General features: G+C 30.9%; 2 protein-coding genes across 3 annotated transcripts in view; both read left to right on the top strand.

Moving 5' to 3' along the window:
* LOC107438594 (MAM and LDL-receptor class A domain-containing protein 1) overlaps positions 1–9,021 on the top strand; it is a 166,217-nt gene extending 157,196 nt beyond the window's left edge. The window contains exons 68-70 of the mRNA XM_087163643.1: positions 3,158–3,218; positions 5,536–5,583; positions 8,794–9,021. Coding sequence (XP_087019769.1) covers positions 3,158–3,218; positions 5,536–5,583; positions 8,794–8,853 — 169 coding nt within the window. The 3' untranslated portion in view covers positions 8,854–9,021. The remainder of the gene's footprint in view (positions 1–3,157; positions 3,219–5,535; positions 5,584–8,793) is intronic.
* Positions 9,022–11,968: 2,947 nt separating this feature from the next.
* On the top strand, positions 11,969–18,711 carry LOC107443211 (E3 ubiquitin-protein ligase RNF170). 2 transcript variants are annotated; one of them, XM_087163641.1, is made up of 5 exons: positions 11,969–12,144; positions 13,191–13,405; positions 14,874–14,947; positions 16,285–16,401; positions 18,007–18,711. In XM_087163641.1, exons 2-5 carry the CDS (start codon positions 13,303–13,305, stop codon positions 18,289–18,291), a joined length of 579 nt encoding a protein of 192 aa, XP_087019767.1. In that variant the 5' UTR covers positions 11,969–12,144; positions 13,191–13,302; the 3' UTR covers positions 18,292–18,711. The 2 variants fall into 2 exon arrangements, with proteins under 2 accessions (XP_087019767.1, XP_015912490.1); XM_016057004.3 differs by having other exon boundaries at positions 11,969–12,220.
* The last annotated feature ends 6,380 nt before the right edge of the window (positions 18,712–25,091 follow it).

Below are 25,091 nucleotides of genomic sequence, written 5' to 3'. Positions count from 1 at the left end.
AGTTTCAAGCATGATCTTTCAAATCGTGCCATATAAAATCTTCCAATACATATGCTGCTAAAATAAATATTGTCTAGATAAAGTTAGTATAAAAGTGCTCGCAAGTGTTTGTTCAACCCTTGTTCGCCAAGGTTCAACCCCTATAAATCACTATTCTTTTCCATTCCACTTCCAAAATGTGAAAATATGTTTTCGTAACCTTTCATAACCTAACCTATCGTCTCTAAGTAATTAATAAATTTATATCCTTCTTCTCATACCATTAAGATTGCATGTTAGTAAGCACTTAAAATTAATTCATTAGATCGAAAGTTATGTTTTAAATATGTAATTAATTATAAAATATAATATGCAATTATAAGGTCTGCTTTTTAATATGTGCTCTATTTGTAATAACAACAGTTTTTAAATCACTTAGAACTTTATCTCATTTTAAAACCTTCTTTTAATAACTCATTTTGCGTGTTGCCAAGCAGAGAATTACACTGGTTATCATAAATTAAGGAAAAATCACAAAAATAGCGATAACTCTTTCAAAAGTAAGCCAAACCGTGCAAAATTTGCATATGTTGTCCACTAAGAGTAGCTGAGTAAAATTGCAATATGCAAATTAGTGGCGCTGCACTCGGCTTACGTCATCTGCCTGGAGCATAAAAGTCCAAGTTTGAGAGAAAGCACACAAATTTTACTGTGATTGCGACATTGAAAATCTGAGATAGCCAATTCGTAATAATGACCTCTAGGCATCATTTGCCTGAAGAACTACGATGGAGAGCCATCGGGAGACTAGAGGCAGGGCAGAGTCAATCAGAAGTGGCCAGATGGCTAAATGTGAGTCCATCTGTGGTTCATAGACTTTGGAGGCAATTTCAAACCACAGATTCGGCATCTAGGAGGTTCAGTCAAGGACGGCCAACTGTTACGACCAGTGCCGATGACCGATATTTGACATTAAGTGCACTCAGGAATAGAACCGCTACTCCGACACATCTTAGATCCTCTCTTGCTGCAGCCACCGGAAGGTTGGTGTCAACGTCAACTGTGCGCAGAAGGCTCCACGAAGGTGGTCTGTATGCGAGACGACCAGCCATTTGCGTGCCGCTCACATCACGCCATAGGAGAGACCGTTTGCAGTGGGCCCGACAACATGTCCACTGGACGTCAGATCAATGGAGGCCTGTTCTCTTTACGGATGAGTCCAGGTTTAGTCTAGAAAGTGACAGTAGACGTTATTTGATATGGAGAGAACCTGGGACCCGTTATCATCCATCAAACATCCGTGAAAGAGATGCATACGGAAGAGGCAGTGTCTGTGTTTGGGGAGGCATATCCTTAGGAGGGCGCACATACCTCCATGTCTTTCCAAGGGGAACCGTGAATGCTCAGGTTTATCGAGACAACATCCTTGATGCTTATGTGCGCCCATATGCCGGGGCAATTGGTGATTGCTTCCTGTTACAGGACGATAATGCAAGACCACACAGAGCTCGCATTGTTGATGATTATCTTCAACAGGAAACAATTACTCGCATGGAGTGGCCAGCTCGATCCCCGGACTTGAATCCTATCGAGCACGTTTGGGATGCTCTAGGGAGGCGTGTATCTGCCATCAATCCGCCCCCTCAGACCCTTGCCACGCTTGCAACTGCTTTACAAGAGCAATGGCTCTCACTTCCTATTGAACTGATAGACCGCATAATTGAAAGCATCACACATCGCTGTTTGTGCTGTATTGCTTCTAGAGGCAATCATATTCCATATTAAAGGTACTTTTTCTATTGCAAACCGATACTTCCAATTTGTTTATTTTATACATGTGCTAATTTCTATACTACTATTAATGTCTGATAATTTCTTTTTATGTTGTTTAATACCTTACTATGTGTTGTATATTGTGGGTAAGTTTCATAAAATTCCATGTGTAATTTCTTGAGTTATCGCGATTTTTGTGAATTTTCCTTAATTTATGATAACCAGTGTATATTAATGAACTATACTCGGGTCGGGGTTAAGCAAATAAATTAATATACCATATTGCTGTTGTTACCAAACCGTCGTGATTCAGCACCAGCTAGATCAAACGGATGAGTTCGTGAACCTTGGCAAAATCAAGCACCAAACGCGCTTGCAAGGATAGGGCTTATAGTTCTAGATTCATTCAAGCAAGGGTGTGAACGGGAGTAGTTGGATTGTTCATGCACTTGGAACATGTTGGAAAGACCCTGCTTCCAGACTCGAAGGTTATTAAAGTGTTCTTACGGTTTAGGTGCTGTTAAGGCACTCTATTGGAAGGAATTTTCTTACAAGCAAACTTCTACAGTCTTAGTGAGCAGATTTTCTCGTAAATATCGTTTTGAAAAGAACCACGTGTTTAAAAGTTGTAGGAAAAAATTTGTAAGTTTCAGGCATTTATCTAAGAAATGATAAATGCCTGAACAAAACAATTATGGCTTTATAATTGGATCTGAAGTCTTGCTACTGTTACATTTTAAAATTCGCGTGATACTAAAATAAATAATGATTAATTGGGTATAGATAAACTTATGCTTTCAAACATTTTTATTAAGAAAACCAAACTTTTTAGCGTAGACTTCGGTATAAGCAGTCACTAACATTTTATACATCCCAGCTATATATCTTTAGAATATTTTTCAAAAAGAAGTCAAACTACGCGTACACGTTACGAATTACAAGTTAATATTTATTAGAGGAAGAAAAAAAAAGCTCTCTACTGGAAAAAGTGGGGCTGAAGGACCTGTTTGATTGCGGTTAGAAACAACGAGGAATTGAAAGGTAAATATTAGCACCCTCAAGCTTCATTAGACAAACTGGTTTTGAATGTTGTAGGTCAATGTTTTCTTCTACCAAAGCGGGATATGTTTCTGTCCGCCTTCTTTACTAGTGATTCTACTGGTTTTGAGAGCGTGGATCTAATATAAATGCTCATTCCCTAAAGAGTATACTTCATAGACTTCATTTCTGAGATGGATCTTAAATATATATGTTAAAAGTAGTCATTACGGAATAACTTTTACAGCAAAATACAGTGATTTGCATTCAATAATGTTGTAAAAGAATGCTACAATTACTTTCAAAATTATCATTTCAATTTATTGTACCATTTGATATTGATATATGTGTTTTTCTTTATCTTTAGAGAACGAGCACTACTATCTCGTGGTTTAGACAACCCGGTCTATGGACTTGATCTAGAAACTGTAAGCATATTCATTATGCATCTCAAAGCATATTCATTATGCATCTCAAAGCATATTCATTATGCATTTTTACTCCTTAACATACATGACGGAACATAATTTTTTAAATACCTTAGGTATCTACTAATATAAAGTTAAAAAGTGTATGCTCATTAGAGGTCATACAATTGTATTTAAGTTAAGAAAGAACAAAAACGTTAGAAAAACTGAAAATACAATTGAAGAAGACGTGAGACAACAGCATGAATGTAATAGGCGGTTGAAGTTTGAAAGTATGTTATAGGTTATGTTTTCGGTTCCAACTTCCTCTTTAGTAATTCATGAGATTTTGATAGCCTTTTTGCGTTTCTCGTACATAAATATTTTTGTCATCTGATGTGTAGAATTTTTCGGACAAGGACCTTTAAAAATATATATTGAAAGTGATAACTAGGGAACATCCTGCATGTTTTTACAATCCTGCATGTTTTTACAAAAAAACTGCACATATTAAAGCGGTTAAAAGTTAATTTTTGAATGAGATAGAGCAGAAAGGTTTTCAAATTACTTACTTATTAGTAAGAGCAATATATTATTAAAATAATCTAAAATCGGTTTTTTAGAGACTGAATCAGGTAAACTGTTATTTAAGCATCCGAATACTAGAAATAGGTTTTTGTTGTTGTTAATCTCTTCTTCTCCTTATTGGTCTCAATAATGGTTGGTCTCAATACGAGATTTTTAAATTCTTTTTTTTTCCTCACTTAAATATTTAGTAGATACCCTGTGTGTATAATATCTTGAATTACTTTTTATCAAGGAATTCCAAAAATATCAGTTAAGAACTTATTAACTAAACTAATGATAAGGATCCACTATTAGACCTTTTTTATCGAGCTGTTCTCATGCGGTAGGAACGTAGCAATCTTATCTTTCAGCTCTAATGACAATTTAGTTTAAGTTCAATTCTTTGTAAAACGCATAGAGAAAATTTCAATGTTACGTTTTTCATAACTGTCATCAACTCTTTCTTCTGCTCTTCGAGCATGCTTTTTCATTATTATGGTTGTTATTGTACTTAAAAAAGGCGTAACAGCACGACTACTGCTCATTTTTGAAAGAATAACAATAGCAATGAATAAAATGCTATTGTTGAATCAGCATTAATAAAATTAATATGTAGCGTAACTACCACTATATTTATTAAGCATTAATTATATATATAATATTAGTATATCAGTATTATGTATGTATATAGTTCAGAAGTTTGTATATAATATTATTTAGCATTAATATATAATTTAGTATAAAACGTGGGTCGTTTACTCGCTCACACACTTGATATTTCACTTTTTTGTTATCTACTAGGAAAAAGGAAAAAACTTTATTTGTCTCTGTGTAGGAGAAATAGATAGATCGACATATTTCATTTTACTTTTCATACCAATATAATTTTTCTAATATGGAATTAGCGAATAGTCCGAATAAGCCAATAGTTTTTACCATAATTTTATAATTGATATGTAATCTAATGTCTTAAAACTAAATGAAAAAAGTTTTAAGTGCTAGATTTTTTAAAGCAGAAAGTTATTTTGAATAAGCAGGGAATATTTTTTGCATATAGCTTAAGTAACAATAGAATTCAAAATTAGCAGTAGTTACTATTATGGTTCTCACATCGTAAGAAGTTTTTAATTATTATACGTCTTTGAAGGTTATGTTACTCAAAAAAATTAAATATTACTCTTTGAAGCTCTTAGATGAGAAAAAATATAGCCACCTGAAATTTCGGATAAAAAGCTTATTGGGTTTTTTAATCTTGTCGTTAAATACTCGAAAAGTTAAAACGAGGCGATGCCTAAAAATTATTTTAAAAAATTTTAGCATCACGGGAACTTTTAATTTTTTGAGCTATGCCCAAAGTAAAAAGCTCCCAGGAGTAATTTATTAATAATGAATTAATTAATAAAAAATTATCCGACTGATATGTTACTACTTTAATGTAAGTATTTAATATAAAATAAAAATTATTTCAATAACTATAGGCTTTGCTAACATAATATTGCCACCAGAAACTTCGGGTTAAAATTTTATTGGTTTTTTAAATCCTGTCGTTAAATACTCGAAAAGTTAAAACGAGACGATGCCTAAAAATTGTGTCAAAAAATTTTAGCATCACAGGAACTTTCCCCTTTTTGACCTACGTCCAAAGTAAAAAGGTCTCCGACATAATTAAGTAATTCAAAATTATCCGTCTGATATGTTACGACTTAATGTGTATTTAATATAAAATAAATATTATTTCAATAACTATAGGCTTTGCTTACATATTTTTCAGGACAAGTTTGGGGAACTGAATTTACATATGCCTATTCGAAACTATGAAGTAAGTTTACAATACAAGTATATTTGTTTTTCTTTCTTTTTCAACAGCTTAAATAAGTTACAAAACAATAACGCTGTATCCTATTTGAAAAAAAAAAACATATATTATTTAATAGTTAGGAACTATACAAATTGTCCTTAAAATTCCAGTACTGATAACTCCGTCAACTGGGGTTACTTTTCACACCGAGGTAACTTTCCCGGTTCTCTAAAGAATTGTTACTCATTGGCCATTAAGAAATCTTAAAAATTTTAAAGATATTTTCTGTAATGTTGGCAAAAATATTGAAGCAGAATTGTTTTTAAATAAAATGCATTTTTATCCGTGGCCTGTTGCTGTCATATTCATGGGGGAGGGTTGTTTTCTAGATGCCATTGAAGGAGCGGTTGACCGCAGCCGCCAGTTCTGGCCCCTCGGAGCTATAAAAAATCTCCTGAAGTGGTTTCTTAAGTAGCAGCACACCGATCTTTAAGACATTTGCAGTAAAAATTGGACATTCAAAGATATGTTTTTGTATTGGTTGGAAATCCGGGCAGTTCTTGCAGTTGAAATATGATCTGTTTTTGTTGTCGTTGTTACTTATTCCACTTGGTCCAGAACAAGGCTAGACCAAGTCTAGAAGACCATTCACCGACAGAAAATCATATACCATCGCCGGTCCCTTCAAGATAAAATTCTTCTCTAGCCCCATACAGGACCGCAAATAATCAGGTGTAGCCTGGTGCACATTACATGTTAGGCATACAGGGAAAGTCTTTTGACACTGAACAAATGTTAGTCCGCTGGTATGACCACTGATTAGTCTTGTGATAGCTGTCTGTAGTTTCCTATCACCTTTTAGCTCCAGGGCAACCCCAGAACTATTTTGTTGATACCAATCATGACTAGGTGGAATCCTCCAAGTCCTGTTATTGTCGGCCTTTACTTTTGCATAGATTTCATTGTATGTTAGAAAGCCACTACTATCTATAGCATCATTAGAGCCCTCCTTGGCCAGTTCATCGGCCAGATCATTAAAGTAAGGATTTACGTGGGAGGGGATCTACTGTAAAGAATCCACTGAAATATGATCTTGTATTATCGGCATGAGTTTTCATGCCCTTATAATCCTTTGTCCTTAGTCTGGTTAATGTAAACCCGTTGCCTTCATCGGTAAAATTATGGATTAGTAATGATCTAAAAATATACATACAATAGAAGTACCTAATGTTGAAATGGAACAATGGCTTCTCGTAATATCTAAGCTAACCGAAAAGCCACTTTTAATTATTCCATTGTGCTATGGTATGGCTACTTATGCATTAGATCGCCGGAAGATCATCAATCGAAGTCATCCTATCATAATAGTCAAGAACGTGCATCTAATAACATGCGCAACTCTATTGCCTATACACGTTTCTAATAACATGCATTGAACTCTACTGCCTTAAAAAAGAAGATATAGTTTTTTTTCATGTTTATTATGTGCTAGTTGAATACCTGTTCTTCATACAGAATTCTAAAAAAAATATCGTATAGTTTGTCTATATAAAGAACTCCCCTAGCCATTCGTCTAGAGTGATGGATGTGATTATGGTTACGAGGTTTAGCTATTTCAAGTATTACATATTAATAAATGTTAGATCATTATTTAAGATAGGTTTTGATCAAGTCGGCGGGGCGAGAAAAAGGGAATATGGGGTTAGAGAGGCTCCCCTCTTTGAAATGCGCTATTTCTTGTTTCCATAGCCACAGATGGCCTTAGACTTCGTGGCGAAGGGAGTTTTTTCGATAAACAAACTACAAATAATCCCTCGACCAATATTAATAAATTGTACGTCAACATTCAGAAAAATAAATGTACATAATGGCAAGAGTATTATTATTTGATGCCTTTCCCGCTATTTTTTCAGTTTTGTTAATTTTATGAAAGAAAATTTTCACAATTTAATTCGTCAAAAAGAGAGAGAGAAATAAATCTTATCATCATTTGGGATCTAAATGATCCTCTTAATCACGAACAACACATAATATTTTTTACCATGATAATTTACCATAATTAAACAATTATTCAACAACAAAAAAACTGCGTGTTATTTATATTTATAAGAACATGTTTAAAAAATTTAACTAAATGCAAGAATAAACATCTGGTGTCAAATAATTTTCAAAATACTAATTCGTTAACGTTACTCTGATAAGCCATCAACGGTGATTTTCCTTGTGTGTGTACAAGACAAAATAAAGATAAATAATAATTGAAAAAACGTGCCTCAGTAAAATTCGTCATTTTCTTAAGTAGAGCTATATGCTAGCATAATATCACTGTTATCTTTGAAAGAAAAATAAATAAATAAATAAGAAAAAATAAACAAAACGTTTGTTGTTTAAATTGCAACAATGCGTATCTAAAGAGAATGTTTGTTTCTCACAGGTCAGTCACAAATGAAAAAATTTTTAAAATTGGGGGCTAAAATTGCTCGTTGCTCCTGCAATTTAAATTTCAGGATACTATAGCAAACGGTTCCGGAAGAGAAACACACAAACTCTACCTTTCATTATAAATAAATGTAATATCATGATATTTTCCTGTGTTTCGTATACACTTCTTAACTGGGACATCATGTGACGTCCGTCATAAGCCGGATAAAACAGACGAAGTATTATATTAGGCATTCATAGTTAGGTTATCGTTAATTTACCGTCTGTCTTCGATTTATTTGCAGTTCCGTCGAAAAAATATACAACAACTCTTACTGATTTCGTGTAAAATTTAATATTTATATCAAAAGCGATCATAATTTAGACTTCTTATTTATTTTATGGATTTATAAATTTAATTAAAAATAATTTTAACCACCACGACATGTAAATAAATTAAACATATGTATGTATAAGTGCATGAGAATTAGACTATGGGGTTTTTGAACTTTTAACAAAAAATACTTTAATAACATATGTGCAAATATCCTATAAAGTTGTTTATATTTATATCATGATATTATTTTTCCCTCCTCCGGTTTCTCGCTTTAGTTCATACAAAAACCTCTGGTTAACAATGTGTTAAAAGTGCTTTTAACCATTAAAATAAAATTAATCATAGTTGTGTTTCATGTCTTATATTCTCTCTATTTGTGTACTTGTTTTCATAATATTCCTTTTAACATCGTATTCAAAACTAAATAATTTAGTTAAATGCATATATGATATTTAAATATTTTTACCCCACAGCAATTTGAAGTCACTGGAATAGAAAATCCTTTGTACGACTTTAAATCTGAATTGAAGTAACAACTTGAAAAACCAACCTTTCAAGAAAAAGAAGAAAAGGAAAAAATTTCTAATATTAAAAACAATACTGGAGTGCAATCTCTTTCAATAAAGGTTTTTTTCCGACAGAGGGATTTAACAGAGATTATTTTAATAGTCCAATGTTTGTAAATAAATCTACCGTTTATGTTAAGTGTACTGTCTGAATTTTCTTCAAAATTATGGAAACATCTATATTAAATCTATACAAACAATCTTTCTTTTTGCAGGAAATGTTTTGGAAGATTTTTCACGGCAAAACTGTTGGCACAAACTAAAAGATCAACCATGAAGCTTTTAAAAATGTCATTTTAACCCACGGATCGGAACATGATGAAGAGAAGTTAATAACTTCATTTCAGCTTCAATACAAGCAAATTTAAAATCCTTTTATAGAATTACAATATTTATATCAGAATACTTTTTTAATTCTAGTAATATTGCAAAAGGAAATCAGCTTATTTCGAGAGCTCAGTTTGGGCAATGGGAATTTTACACAGGTAAAAAGAACACCGTTTCTAAAAGCTTCAAACGAGATTTTTCAAATTGTGCAAACATTTTGCCTAATCTTCCAAAACGTTTGCTTCAAAATGAATAATTGTTTACAATAAGTTAATATAGAAGTGTTTCCATAATTTTATCGAACCCCTCTACCTTCCAACTTTTGCGATTTTTACGAATGATGTCTATTAATAGTAGTATCAATTTATATATTTTATATTACATAAGCAATATATATATATATATATTCCTTAATTGCCAATAACTTTAATGCTTTTACTTTGTCTTTTAAGTACCACTATGCAAAATTTTAACAAAAATCGTAAAAGTAATCAGCTATGTAATTTTCTCATAGCATCACGTCTTAGAATTTAAACCCTGTACACGATTTTTTTAAATGAAAAACTATCTAGGCTTCTTAACAAGGAAACCAGTTTGCGCCTTAGAGAAATTCTATGTAATTCATTTAAAAACAAGAACAAAAATAATGAAAAAGAAAATATGTCCCAACAAATATTAAATATTACTTCAGAGTTGCACTATCTTAAAAAAAATTTTAATTACTGCAAAATTCAGAAAAATATCGATGTTTTAAGCTATTCGTATGAACCGAAAATTGTTCTCACTTTAAATAAAATGTACTTCAGTAAAAAAAAAAAAAAAGAGAGAGAAAGCGAAAGGAAACCTACAGATGGTTAATAAAATACTAGAAACACCGCTAAACTAACTCGATGAAAACAATCCTTCTTTATGCAGCTAATGATTTCAAAAATTGTACGTAACAAAAATTTTAGCACAAATTAAAGATTTCAGAAATTATACGATATTTTTGCCCTTGCAAAATTTGGATCGAAATTCTGAAACCACTTTTTTTTTTCAGACTGAGTAAATTTATGGATACTCCATTCCTTCATTTATAACAGCGGCCTTTGGTGACTGTGATAGTCCGATACTATTTTAATAGGATTAAAATATTTGAATGAGTATTTTTTTTTAATTATAGTGGTAATAAAAACTAAAAAAAATAAATAATAATTTTCTAAGGTTATCTTGGTCGACTCAAATTTTGCAAGGGTAAAATAAACACCATTTCTAAAAGCTTCAAACATGACTCTCTTGATAGTGCTAACAATTTTGCCATGAAAAATTTGCCTGGACATTTGCTGCTCGAAGAAAAATTGTTTACATTGAGTTAGCATAGAATTTGTTTTCATAACGACCTATAAATAACTTTTGGCTAATAATCAGGTTAACTCCGTACTAAGAGTCAATGTTATTGGTTTGAGGGTTTGGCTTTAAATATGCTAATTAATTTGAGCAGGTTATGTTTTAAGCTATGAAATCAGACACAAAAATGCACTTTCTCCAAAAGAACATGCATTTTTTTCCAACGAATTTGAATTTTGATCCTAAAAATACGGAAGGGGGTAGCCCCAATTTATAAAATAGGGTACAAATAGTTAGGTTGAAGAATATTCGAAAAATTAGTCCCTTTATGTTAATAATAACTATGGAAAATAGCTTTTTCATTTCTTTTTTCTATTGCACTGATCTTGGATATTTTCTCGTCATTGTTTTAAATTCTGCAATTGATTTCTCTCTACAAGCATACAAGCTACAGTTTTTATGCAATTTAATAACATTTTCGTTTTTTTTAATTCACTTAAGGTAATGATATAGGATCTCAAATTTTTTTTCTTCTCTTTTTTTTACATGGACCAGTAAGGTCTATGTTTTCCACTCCAGCCAATTCCCACTTAAGACTTATTCTTTATACTATCCCGGATCCGGAACTTCGATCCGTTATTACAGACTTTCTTCCCAAATTCCTGAATATCTGTGATGAAAAGGCAGATAGCTTATCCCCTTAAAATTGTGATGAGGCTCAAAATTGTTGAGATATGTCTTCGGATCATCCTCAGAGGTGTTTCCCAGGCCGTCGCCAAAAGTCAATTGTACAGCTCTAGCGAAACGCAAATAAATTGCCTACCTGCTTATTATAGGTCTGTGGTAGCCCAGCTCCTTTTCTGAAGGTTCAGGGTTCGATCCTTGACTCCACTTGCACCCACTGAGTACATGTGATATACATGCTCGTAAAATCTGTGGAATCGAAGGTCCTGTGGTTGATCGCTGAGTAGTACTATGGGTACTGGGATCTGGAGAAAATTGCTTTACCCTTCAGATCTATGTCTAAATGGAAGAACTGGAATCATAAAGTTGTAACGGCATAATTTTTGTTCATCCTGAGGGATATTTCTGTCGCCAATAGCCCGCCGTTCAGCTCAAGTGCGACGTAAATAAAGTACCTACATGCTCATTATAGTGCATTCTCACGTCAATTCGATTCGCCGCGTGCAAAGCGTTTATAACACTGGAGACTTATACGAAAACTTCATGCACCTTTGATCGTCTTCAAGAAAAATAGAGAATCTGATTGGTGAGTTTTTCGAGCAAGAATATATTTCACTAATCAACATTTTCCCACGTCTGCGATCGCAGGTGCGTGAACCACATGCGTGAATGCAAGTGCGTAACTCAATCGTCGATCCGACTGCATAAAAAATGCCAGTAAAAATAGTTCCAATTTTCATCGTTATCATAATCGTTCTAAATCAAAAATAAACTTTATGAGATTTCTTTACGTTTCTAACTGTTAGACTTAAATTAATAATAAAATTAGTAACGTTTATCAGTATTGCACAATGTGATTGAGTACAGTGATAATTATTTTTTACATGGATATGAACAGCAATGATATTTCTTATATTGAAGGTATCGGGAATGAAGTCGTAATCTTTTTGACAGGATTATTTGCTGTTTCCTTAATTACATTTTTAATTTACAAAAGGTTAGATTTTTCTTACATTTGAATGATTTGTTTGCAACATTCAATTTTTTTTTATTAGAAAATGTCTAAATTATAAGGTGAATAATATTGTATATTCTTAAAATTTGTAAAATGAAACTATTTATTAGAATGAATTTCTTAATCAAGTCTTTTTCCTGATTCATGATTTTAATTTCATAAATAAACTGGTTCAAAGATGAATCGCAGGCCGTCATCAACAACTGAATTATACTGATCTAGTACGACATTAACAAGGTTTATAATCTTATGTAATATTTTTACATAACAATAAATATGAATTTTGAGTAACGTATTGACTTAAAAGTTTCTTTATAGCATAATTAACTCATTAGTTCTTCGATGTTGTTTTATTAATTCTTTTTTATTGTATTAAATAAAAATTACAGAAAACAAAATACTAAATTTTTCCTAAAGAAAATAGATACACTCTTTACTGTAACTAAAGAAACATACACATACAGTAGTTTAATCTAGTTTTTTCATTTTGCTGAAATGTCAATAATATTTTGTTCGCCTTGAAAAAGAAACCATGTGAAAAAGTAATATATAAATACTAATTCTACTCCCTTCAGTGTAATCTTTAAATGACCAGTTGCAGTCCATTCAATATTATTTTGAATAATTACCACTTGCACTCTACTCAATCAGGAGTGTGCTTAAGGTTTTGCATTTTAAGGTTAGTGACTGCACAAAACATTGAGGCATTTTATCAGGGTTCATAAAAATCATGTTTTGTTTAAAAAACATATTATCAATAATTAGATTTTTTTTTTAAACTCTTCAAGTTTACAATCGAAACTCTTTGGATACCATATGGCAGAAATAAATTAAATTAAGAATCTAGAACAATTTGATTGTTGAAAAAAATAGTAATTTTAAGTCACTGTGTTTCATTTCATTGCCATGTATTTTTTTAGTTTTGTTGTATTATAGAGTGTTTGTTTTACAGTTTCACAAATTCTGCATATAATAGCGTTAATAATTACCAGCACATCAATGAAGCAAGACGGCTTAATTTGGTGAACAATAACAATACTAGTGGTGATCCAGGTAACTCTAATATGACCAACCGTCCTCGTCATTTTAGTCCTGATCAGATTTGTCCAGTGTGCCTAGCAAGACCTAATTATCCAGTTGAAACAAACTGTGGACATCTTTTTTGTGGTATTGTGAATATTGTACAGTTGTTTCTTAATTATATTGTCAGGGGTCTGTCCAGGGGCCTTACCTTCACAAATTCAACTTTAGAAAAAACAATATTTTTTCTTGAAATTTTATTTTTGTATCCCGCAAAAATGATCAACCATATTTTTACCACATTTTTTTGTTGATTTTTTAAAATAATTTTTAATTTTCACAAATTATTGCTAAATTTTCGCAAACTTTAATTTTTCGCAAAAAACAAAATTTTACCTCACAAAACTCCTAGACAGACCCCTGATAGTGATATTATTAACATGTTTCATAAAATCATAATAACTATTTTCGCCTATGGTTCATCCCTTATTGTCCTATTGTTTGGAATTGAATTTTATTATACTTATCTAAATGTAAAATGCAAAAATAAATACGGCTAATTATTTTTATGAATGTAACGAATTACTTTGTTGTATAGTGTGAATCGTCTACTACTCTTTTTTGTGTTGTTAAATTCTACATTCAGTTTAGTTCTATTATTAATTTGATTTTAAACATTTGTTTCCTTACACTTTTTATATTGTAGTTTAATTTTATTGCTAATGTATCTTCAATGTAAGATGTCTTAATTGAAGTGCATTTACTTATTGAAGTGCATTTATATTGTTATATTTTTCCTTTTAAGAAAAGTTATTGTATAAATAATTATTTAAATATAACAATAAATTGAAGAGTGTTAACTTATTCGTTTAAAAATTTCTTTAGCATGTAAAAGTAAATTACTAGCATGTCTTTGTTCTCATAAATTGAAATGATATGCTTAATAGACAAGCAGGAATTCCAACTACTGTGTTTTTTACTTTTCTTTATATAATTAAACTTTTTATGACTACTTGCTGAAAAATCACAGAAAGCTTTTTAAAACTTTAAAAAAATGTTTAAAGTTTATAATGCACGATGTCTTGTTTTAATAACATTAGTAAATTTTGGAATATAACCTTTTTTTTTTCCATGTGTGAGAGAATTTATTTATTTAATTAAATTCCAAGAACCATTGTTTTTAAAACATATTGATTGTTATCAGTTAACTTGAATAAGTTTTTAATATATTTGATTTATTGAATAATTTTATTTATAGATGTGATTTATGCATTGTGTATTAAATTTAATATGCAAATATGTTACTGCTCAGCTATCTTTCATTTTAATATCACTTAGAAAAACTATCTGTTTCCAATATAAAATAGCTGTTCAGCTACAGAAAAGTACTTTAACAAATTTTCATTCATAATGATAACATTTTATTATAGCATTTATTTATTTTTTTAAAAGAAACTTTTTTCTAAAGTTTAAGTTTTTCAAATAAAACTTCGATCAAAGAGAAAATCAAGAATGAATTATTAAAATTCTAATCTGAATTGTTAAAAAAAACTAATTGCTAACTAACGAAAAAAACAAAAACTGACTAACACTGATTGTATACTTTTTCTTATAGCTCAATGTGTAATTACATATTGGAGGCATGGAAATTGGATTGGAGCTATTAAATGTCCTGTTTGCCGTGCAGTGGTAAATATTTGTCGCTTTTTATAGTTTTTTTTTTGTTTAAAAATTTTAGTTCACAATATATATATATATATAGATATCTTTTTTGTAATAAATTGAAAAAGAGGCTTTCTAAATATGTCATCAGAGGCTTACAAAATGAGATTAATAAATTCAATCAGCGGTACGTTTATATTATGGACCAGTTTTCCGTTTTAAGTTCGTAAGAAAAGAATGCTTATTTTGTGAGACCGAATAAACTTAATAAATACAGTTTTTAAATTTTTGAAAATTAATACAATTGAAGCTTTGCAAAACATTTTTTCTTTATGTAAATAAATAATAAATTTGTTAATGATAGAATTTTTTTTTGTAATTTTATATTTTTGCATTAAGTATATCATAATATTAAAACTAAAAATTTACTTTACAGATTTGAATAAAAAATTACAGAAAATGAGTAATATGCGTAATTATAATTATTCTCTGCTTTTTATAAAGAAACACTGACAAAAAACAAAATGCATTTTTTGTTTTAGATATCAAAAAATTTCCTTAAATTAAAAATACCCTTTGTATTTAAAGGAGAATTTTGCTCTGTAACATTTTTCCTTATTAAATTTTTTTTAATGTATAATTGTATTAAAACATGCATGATTTTTATTCAAATTAAAATTATGCATCAATTGTACCAATTTTTTTTTATACTTTCAAAAGCAACTTTTCAATAATAAGGATTATCTTTTAAAATTTTTGTCCCGCAGTGGACTGATTGTTAAGACACGGTTCCCAGCAGATCACCGAAGTCAAGCATCACTGGCTGCGGACAGTGTGCGGGTGGGTGACCTCTTGGATCAGTGTGCTTCGGGACCGAAGGTGTGCGGTATTGGTTCTCGTTAAATTGTTCTACCGTAAAGTGCTCGACTTCGCATGCAGGTCGTCGGGCTACCGAAGCGGGGGTGCCATTCCCTCTGCAGAGGATCAAAATTGTTATGGCATGTCTTCGGATCATCCTCAGGGATGTTTCTCAGACCGTCGCCAATAGCCCATTGTGTAGCTCTAGTGTGACGTAAATGAACAACAGTAACAGTAAAAGTTGTTATGTTTACAAAATTGTATATTAACTGATATAAGGTCATTTTTTTCCCTCTCTTGTAAAATTGTGTTGGTGTTTTTTTTATGTTTATTAATTATCATTAGATTATTGTTGCTGTGTAAGTAAAAGTGAAACTTCCTTGCCATGTTTAATTTTTTCATTAAATTATTTTTTATTTCTTTATACATTGATTATTAATTATACTGTACTTTTAAAGAAAAATTTGTTATAAGAGTAAACTTTAAAGGAATATATTTTTTTAAAGGTTACAGCTATTATGCCTTGCTTCAGACCTGAGCAAGTGCAAAGTTCTCCTGAAGGTACAAGGATTGTGAATGAGGTCAATGACTACAATCGACGTTATTCTGGAGAACCTAGGCCAGTAAGTTCATCATTTTGCCATTAATGTCAATTAACTAGAAAAGCAAATCAAACTACTTGTTAATTTATCAATATTCTGTAAAAGGTGAAAACTGTTTTATCTGCTGATTATTTATGTGTGTAAAAAGGTAAAAAAAAAGTTTTATCTGCTGAATATTTTAATGTGTAAGCCAATAATTTTTTTAAAACTAATTTTAATGTTAAAGTTGCTTTTATATGCTGACTAGTAGTCCTAATACTCCTAATGAAAAATATTTTGTTCTGATTCTAAATTTTTTTACCAACTTTTAAAATACTGTAAATTAGATTATTTGACACCATTAATTGTTTTTTAATCATCAGAGTAAAAACAATAATATTGCCTTGCAAATATTTGCGGAAAACTAGCAAGTTCTGTTTAAACAGCCAATGGAGCTAACTTTGAATCTCAGAATCTTTTGATCAAGTGACAGATTTCTTGAGCATAGTTTCCGCTTGAGGAAATAATTCTTTATTTGGTAAAAATTTCATATTCAATGATCAAAATAATTTTGCAAAATATATATATATATCATTTAGATATATATATCAATATATATATATAAATATATATATATATATTATCAAAAAATATATATATAAAATATATAAAACTTAACAAAAATAATCCTAAAACTTTAGGACTATTCCTGCAGCACCAGGGTTGAAAAAAAGCAGAAATTTTCTGTAAAAAGACAAGGCACCTGCTTGTTAATAAAAAAAAAACTGGTTTAAAGAAAAACTCATTTTTTTAATATCTTACTATTCAAATAAGCATAAATCAAAAGTTGTTTTATTGATACTTAATGTAAATAATATATATTAGTTTTGATTTTTATTTAAAATTATGCATTAGTTCTCTGATATTGCAACTAACTGCAATTATTTTAAAGTTATGCATATAATAGCACAATAATTTGAAAGATACTAGTATGCCATTAAACTTCAAAATCTTGATATATTATTTCTTAAAATTAAATTTCGTGCACAGAGTTGATATGAATGCGTAATTGTAATATATATTTTTTGGAAAAACTACTCTTGTAGCAACCAAGCGATGCCCTGTGGTGCCACCTATGTCCTCACCACCGAGACTCAGTTCAAGTTCAGATATGAAACCTTAAACATGACTTTTCCCCTATTCCCGAGTTTTCTTAAATTTTAATTCTTTCTTTTACTTTTGTTCAAATGTAATTTATGTTGTATCTGTGGTTATTAATTAAAATTCTTTATTAAGTGTACTTTTAGTCACTTTTATCGTAATTTACCATTAATTTGAGCTAGCCGATATTCCGTTACAATACACTCTGCATAGAATAATAATGCACCATATGCCGCTCAATAAAATAACATTTGATTTTATAAACTAGTACTATGCCTACTGCTTATTATAATCGCTTTTGTTATGAGGCTTCGTCTTTTTTTTTTTTTTACTGTTATTTTATAAAGTAGTATATCTAAACTTATTAATAAAAAGGTTTAATCTTTTCAATTACAGTAAAAGCTGGAGTAATTGGAATTTACAGAACTTGCTTATTATATATTAATAGACTTGTCTACTTATTTAAATTGTATCTTTTTATTTTAGTGGCTGGATTACTTATGGGATTTGCCAACTCTGCTCAGACATGCTGGATCAGAATTTTTCTCTTTTGGAGGAATAATGTACATGTTTCGACTACGTATTTTGCTCTGTTTTGTAGCCGCCATTATGTACCTCATTTCTCCGCTAGACATGATTCCTGAGGCTGTATTTGGAATTTTAGGTCTACTGGATGATATGTTTGTTCTTTTATTAGTTGCAATATATGTCACAGTTATATACAGAAGATTTTTGGCCACTAGGTGGGAAAATCAACAGACTCAAAATTGAAAGTTCTCAAATGTGATATGATATGATAGCTGATAAAATTTTAAATGTATTTATCAGTTCACATTCTGTTTTGTCGTGTGTTTTAAGATTAGGTTTTGTTCAAAAGAAAAGTGTTATTTGGTGTGAATGAGTCTGATTTTGTGTGTAGAAAACTGTTATTTAAAAAATTGTTTTTATAATGCTTGATTGAGAATTTTTTAATTTCGAAAGTTTTTATGTGTTTTAAGTTCTTTAAAATATGCCACTTTTACTGTTTTCCTTTTTAAGTAGCTAAGCTATGTACAAACATGACTGTAATGATAAATATTTTGTGTAATGTCAGCTACTGTGTAGCTATTACTAAAAGTTATTAAAATAAGTGATCAAAACTGTAAATATTATATTTTTTAAAAATAAAACATTGAATTTAAAATACTTTAACTCAGCATGTTTATTTTTAGATAAGAATTCCACATTACCCCTTTGACTCACTGATGACTCAGTGTTCCAAGGTATCCCAAACTTTGGAACATGGGGATGTTATGGTTGGTGGTGATTACCAAGGGAGTTGCTGCATGACAGTGATGTTTTGTAACTCATTAAAAGTCAAAAAGGAAGAGGTCACATTTATTTTAAAAACATGATCCCTTTGGTTTTAAAAATCACATTATCCTGTTACAAAAGCATTATTGGATTATTTGTACATCAATACATTTTTTATATTAAATTAAATTGACAATTAATGTAGTACTCTTAGGGAACATGAATTTGCAATAGCCTTCAAAAAATTACAAATGTCAAAGTCCACAGTTGATCTATTAATTCAATTTTTATTGACTACGTAAAAATGTGGGGAACTGTAAGCTTTTGCGAAAATGTTTTTGATATTCTATGAATTGAAAGCAAAATTTCTCAGTTGTTCGCTATAAGCCTCTAAAATAACATCTAAATGTGAGTTCAGACAAGACCATTAAAAAAGTTCACTACAGCCAAGCGCTCACAATGAAGGGGTCTTTTCACAATTTAAGTGTCTTGATTTCGTAAAATTCATTTGCAAAATTCATTTGCAAAATTTCCATCAATCTAGGAAAATATTTCCTCATATTCCAAGAGATCCACTTTCATGGTGCATAGCGTGTGCATAGTTGCTTAATTCATGGTGCATAGCGTTTTTAAAAAGTGCTTATTTTTGTTTTTTAAAAGCCCTTAAAGGTGCTTTTTTCATGGGGTGTTTTTAAAAAGTGCTAAATTTTCCAATTTCGAAAAGATTTTTTTCTTCACCGTGCCCATTTTCTCCATGCATTATGCAAAAATGTGCTTTTCACATTGTTGTATTCAACGTTTTCACACTTCATTCAACACCAGTCTATTTCGGCTTACCGTTGGTCGGTAGCGTATGACTATGCTAATCGTTTTACGTGTTAATTGAAATACTTGCTGTCTCGTGTGCAACTCTGCTGCAGTTTGCAAGATATTCTCAATTTTAGACTTCCTTTTCCACCCACTGAGATCAAACTGAAAAATCTCTTGATCATTTCATAATGGCTAATGTAATAAAAAAAAGGAGTTCTTTGTCAGAAGCTAGTTATTTTATCATGATCTTTTTAAGTATTTGAAAATTATTTTTCATTTTGTTAAAATATATAGTGCTTATAGAGTACTTATTTTTTGTTCAAACATTTGGCTACGCATTATATTTTGTGTAGATAATGTATACGCTTAAAAAAAAAGAAAAAGGATTGCTGTTGATCTCCCAGTCTGCTCACGGTGCGTTGAGGATTAAAAAGTAAACCCCTTAAAACTGTCTTAAAGGGAATATTACTATAAAAACTTCCATGCACTATGGGTGGGATTATATAATTTTACGTATTCAAATAAGTTGCATTTCATGTAAATGAGAAACAAAAGTCATTAAATGTGCATACTCCTAAACTTTTAGAAATTTTAAATTCATTTTATTTTAATCTGTACTCAAAAATTCAAAGAATAGGTTTATTTGTATTTAATTCAAAAGCTTGCACTTTTTCGCAGAAATGAAACTTAACATATAGCGCAGAATGCTTTAACACTAGATTGCCCAAGGAAGTCATTTTGACTAATTAATTTCAATTAGAGAAACCATGATATATAAAACACAATTTCTTAGAATTTTGTGGAACATATATTTTTTTATTCTAATATTATAATAAATAAATTAATTTTGTAATAATAAATTAATATTAAATAAATTTCTTTACACATTAGTTATTCTTCACAATCCAGTCATTTTGACTGCTTTTGGGCAATATAGGTATATTACTAAGTTTCAGTCTTTCTAGAGTTAACATGTGAATTTAATATCTTTCCCAAACATGAAATAGTATTTTCCAGATTCCATGTCCTCGATAACGTTGTCATTTTTTCATTCGAATAGTTTAAATTTTAATAACCTGTGTACAAATGTAATTATTTTTAAGTTCTCTGGCCTAATATTATTTTAAATAAAGATCTACTAACAAAGGCAAAATTATCAGGCATTCATAAAGAAATTTTTAAGAGAAGATGGGCTGAACATACGCTTAGTTTAAAACGCAATAGCTCTACTAACATTGTACTTACTAGGGCACCTGATGGTAAACGTTAAAAAAGAAGACTGAGACTTACTTGGCAAAGAAACATGCACCAAGATCTGTGCAAAACAAAACTAAATCTATGTGAGGAGGCTAGCTCAGGACAGGTGGGTCTGGAAAGACTTGAAACCTTGTGTTTCAGCTGGCGCATAAAGGATAAGGAAGTTGTAAAAGTAGTTCAATTTTCACTGCGTCGGGATCTGTCAATTCACGTGTATTGCATTAAAACGATTTTAAATTCTCGTCATTTATGACATTTCTATTTAATATATTGGTCAGCGGTTCAGTTTCATACAGGCGGTAACTTGCATACGCATGTAAAATTGTGGAGTAAGTTTAAGTACTAATTCTGAATAAGCTTACACAGTAAAGAAAACTTTATAAAGAACGAAAAAAAAATTTATCTTTTTTGAAAACTAGTTTTATGAATCGAACCAAAAAAAGAGTTAATTAAAATATTGATTTCGTTTTTCGCACATCACTATTGATTAATATCATTCGTAAAATAAATGTTATGAAAAAAAATTATAAAAAAGTTCGCTGAAAGTGAAGATTTATTCTGCTTTTGGTAAATGAATAGCACATAAAATAAGAAAAAATAAAGTTCCTAATTTCCATTTTATTCATCACTTCTTCAAAAGTGTGAAGATTTGAATTGGATTGACAAATAAAAAACAGAGTAAGAAATATTGTTCCTGATAACATTTTTAATTACTTGTACTAGTGTGTGAAACCTTAATACTTCAGAATTTGCAAATCTGGATTATGCATGTGATATAAGTTATGTACCTAACACATAGTTGCATCTTCAATTTACTTTGATATTTCAAACCTTTGGAATTTTATTTCTATAAACATCTTAGTTAAAAATTTACGATCTTTAAAAAAAAAAATTTCCTGTATTAAGACTACAGAATTTTTTTTTAAGTATAAAATACTCGAGAATGGTTGATATGCCATCTACGCCAAGCGTAGAAAATTTCCTGTATTAAGACTACAGAATTTTTTTTTAAGTATAAAATACTCGAGAATGATTGATATGCCATCCACGCCAAGCGGTTAAAGCAGTCGATCACCTCCCAAACATGCAGTGCATGAAGGCTCAGTATTAGTATCTAATTGAAAACAAGTCAGTTTTCAATCGTACCTTGACTTGCAATGCAATGGAATGGAACAACAGTTAATATTAGTGTGGAAGGTAATGTTATAAGACTGTTTGAGTTAAATGTAAGAAGACCGTTACAGTGGATCCATATGTCAGTTGTGAGCCAATGAGCTACTCTTTTACCCTATTTGTTACAACATCTAGATGGAAATACTACAGGTCTTTTACATGTGATCGAATAAGGAAATTTTTCAGAAGTTAGCAACAATCAGCCCCGCAAGTGGGCTGATCGTAAAGACACGATTCCCAGTAAAACACCGAAGTTAAGCATGGCTCTGGTCAGTAAGCGGGTGGGTGTCCATTTTGATCAGCCTGCGCAGTGTGCGCTCCTTGTTAAACTGTTCTACCGTAAATTGCTAGACTTCACGCACAGGTCGTCGGGCTACCGAACAGGAGAACCATCCCCTCTGCAGAATATCAATATTGCGATGGCATGTCTTTGAATCATCCTCGGGGAAGATTTCCCAAACCATCGCCCATTGTGCAGCTCTCGTGCGACGTAAATAAAGTACTTGCCAATTGTCAAGTTTAATAAAATTGCTACTGTTCTGCCTAAAGTAGATGCAGATGGGCTTAGAACTGATCAAAAATATTTGTTTTTCAAGCTGTATACTTCAGAAAAAGTCCAAAAACAATGTGAATGTCTAAACCAGGTCTCATATGAGGTGACCTGCAACAACTAACATAAAGCTACGTCTATATATTAGTACAAAAGCGCCATCAATTGAAATGTGTGATGCTGTGGAATATACTGTAAAAGCGCATGCATAGGTTTGGATTCTCACTAAAACTGAGCCTTTACGCTCAGCCAGTGCACAGCATCTGTACAAAGTTATTTACAACTCAAAATATCTACGCAATGATCTGAAATTAGTAGTGAATCCTGTAATCTAAACAATTGTTTATGACCATCCAGCAAACGTACTGATAGCCAAGATCAACGTCAAACTATCGTTTGTGAGTAAATTAAGCTTCAAAAGAGTTCCAGAAAGTACATAGGCAAAACAAATGAAACTCTTCTCTATTTTTTTGATTCCACCTCTTGATTTTAAAACAAATGACAACGATCAATTGGCAAAATTGTTTCCTTACGTAGCCTCCAAGGGCTAAGCATATGCTCACTGTGGAACTTGAGAAAATGGCTGAAACGAATGAATTTATTCAAAATAAATCGTGTAATCTACCTTCTATACACAAGCAGTTAAGTTAGTGACTGGAGCCTCTTCATCTGTCTGTGAAGGAAAAAGCCATGTCGTGGCAATTGAAAAGGTTATAGCTTTCAATTTTTAATTGATTAAAATTAGCACAAAGTTTAGAGACGATTCTAGTCGATAGCAACCAGAGCATCATATATTACATATACACTAAAACTTGTCTATAATGATACAGTAGGGACATATGGACAAGTAAAATTAAATGGTCATTGATGTTTGTACCATCAACAATACATAAAATCATCAATGCAGCAATCATAATTCTAGAGGGGGTTGCAAAGCGTACAGCCTTGTTAGTCGGTTTTTGTTCATTTCCACATGGTTTTTCAATTCACAATATCTTTAATATGATGTTATTACACTACACGAATTTTGTGTTTCAGTTATCACTTTTTAAACTACTGAATTACCCCACATCGTAAACACAAATTTTCCAATCTTTTTTTTTTTTGGAATTACATATGACACACTGTTATTAAGACATTCTAACTTTGCCTTTGAGTAACCACTATTTGTAAACGATTTATTCAAAATTCACTTGACACACCCGATTCCATAGTAATTTAGAGTTTTACGATCATTTACTTTGAATAACTATTACAATGTTTCTGCAATGAAAAAAATAAATAATTCATTAATTTTGAAATGAAAAGACAATGAGTATTGAAGCTAAACATTTTTGCCACAGGTAAAATGTTATATGGTCCCGACATTCACCTTATTTAACAAATCAAAGAGAATTTTTAAATGCAACTATTTTCAAATTAATTAAAAAAATATATAAAATACATTATTTTGAATTGACAAATCTATAACACATAAGATTTCTTACTGTATTTGCATAATTTAAAATAGTGAGAAGTCTTTCAATTCATACCTTGCCATTAAAAATTGAGTTTTCCATAAAATAATTCAAGAGGACTGCAAATTTTTAGAACAAATCCAATAAAAAGCTTTAAATATTTCATACAATTTGAGTGCAATAATCCTTTCAAATGAATCCAGCCAATTAAGCAGACCCAGAAATAATTAATCCATCAGGTAAAATTATTGGTGCTTTCGTATGGTATAAAACTATGGTAAACAGAAACAGATTGTGGCTCAATGAGTTTTACAAAAGTTTAAAGGAACACTGAGAACAACAACGTTTTTGTTATAGAACAAATTCAATATAATCAGACTACAATAAAAAGCTTTAAATATTTTATACAATTCGCAGATGGTCTCTCAGACATTTCAACTCTCTAAAATTTTAAAAGATCTCAGTTCTCGTTAAATCAAATTAATCAAAGGGGAGTGAAAATTTCGTAGTAGTGATTGTTGGTTGCTCTTTGAGTGCAATAATCCTATCTAATGAATCCAGCTGAGTACACGGGCTGGCAGAAAGTAATTAATCCATTGTGTAAAATGATTGGTGCTTTTTGTATGGTATGAAACTATGCTAAACAGGAACAGATTGTGGCTCAATGAGTTTTACAAACGTTTAACAGAATGCTGAGAAAAACCACATTTTCTTTAAAAAAATTTATGGCGACAATCGACAAGGCAAAGAAAAAATCTCATTTTGGAAAAAGAAAATTTTTTTTTTTCTGTGTTGGAGAATTGTACGTTCCTAAGAACAAGTCATAACTTATTTTTCCTGTTCCCTTTGCGATTTTTGGGATACTTGACCTGTCATAACGTTTAAGCAAAATTCACTGGACAAATAAGGTTTAATGGACATACAAGGATGGATGTTATAAGGATGTTTAATGGGCATATAAGGGAAAAACAAAAATTGCTGCTGTTTTGAAGCAAAAAAAGCAGTTTTTATCATTTTTAAAACATACGCCT

The sequence above is a fragment of the Parasteatoda tepidariorum genome, chromosome 5 (genome assembly GCF_982258835.1).
Source record: "Parasteatoda tepidariorum strain Cologne lab strain chromosome 5, Ptep-v5.0, whole genome shotgun sequence".
NCBI lineage: Eukaryota > Metazoa > Arthropoda > Arachnida > Araneae > Theridiidae > Parasteatoda > Parasteatoda tepidariorum.
Note: the sequence above shows the minus strand (reverse complement) of the source record. Positions and strands in the feature narration are given on the sequence as shown.

What these genes read in the sequence shown, in the direction of transcription:
- LOC107443211 (XM_016057004.3), top strand. Translation starts at nt 12,108, where the DNA reads ATGGATATGAACAGCAATGATATTTCTTATATTGAAGGTATCGGGAAT. An exon ending in ACATTTTTAATTTACAAAAG is followed by an intron (nt 12,221 to 13,190) that starts GTTAGATTTTTC and finishes TTTGTTTTACAG; the next exon opens with TTTCACAAATTCTGCATATA. An exon ending in ATTCTGGAGAACCTAGGCCA is followed by an intron (nt 16,402 to 18,006) that starts GTAAGTTCATCA and finishes TTTTTATTTTAG; the next exon opens with TGGCTGGATTACTTATGGGA.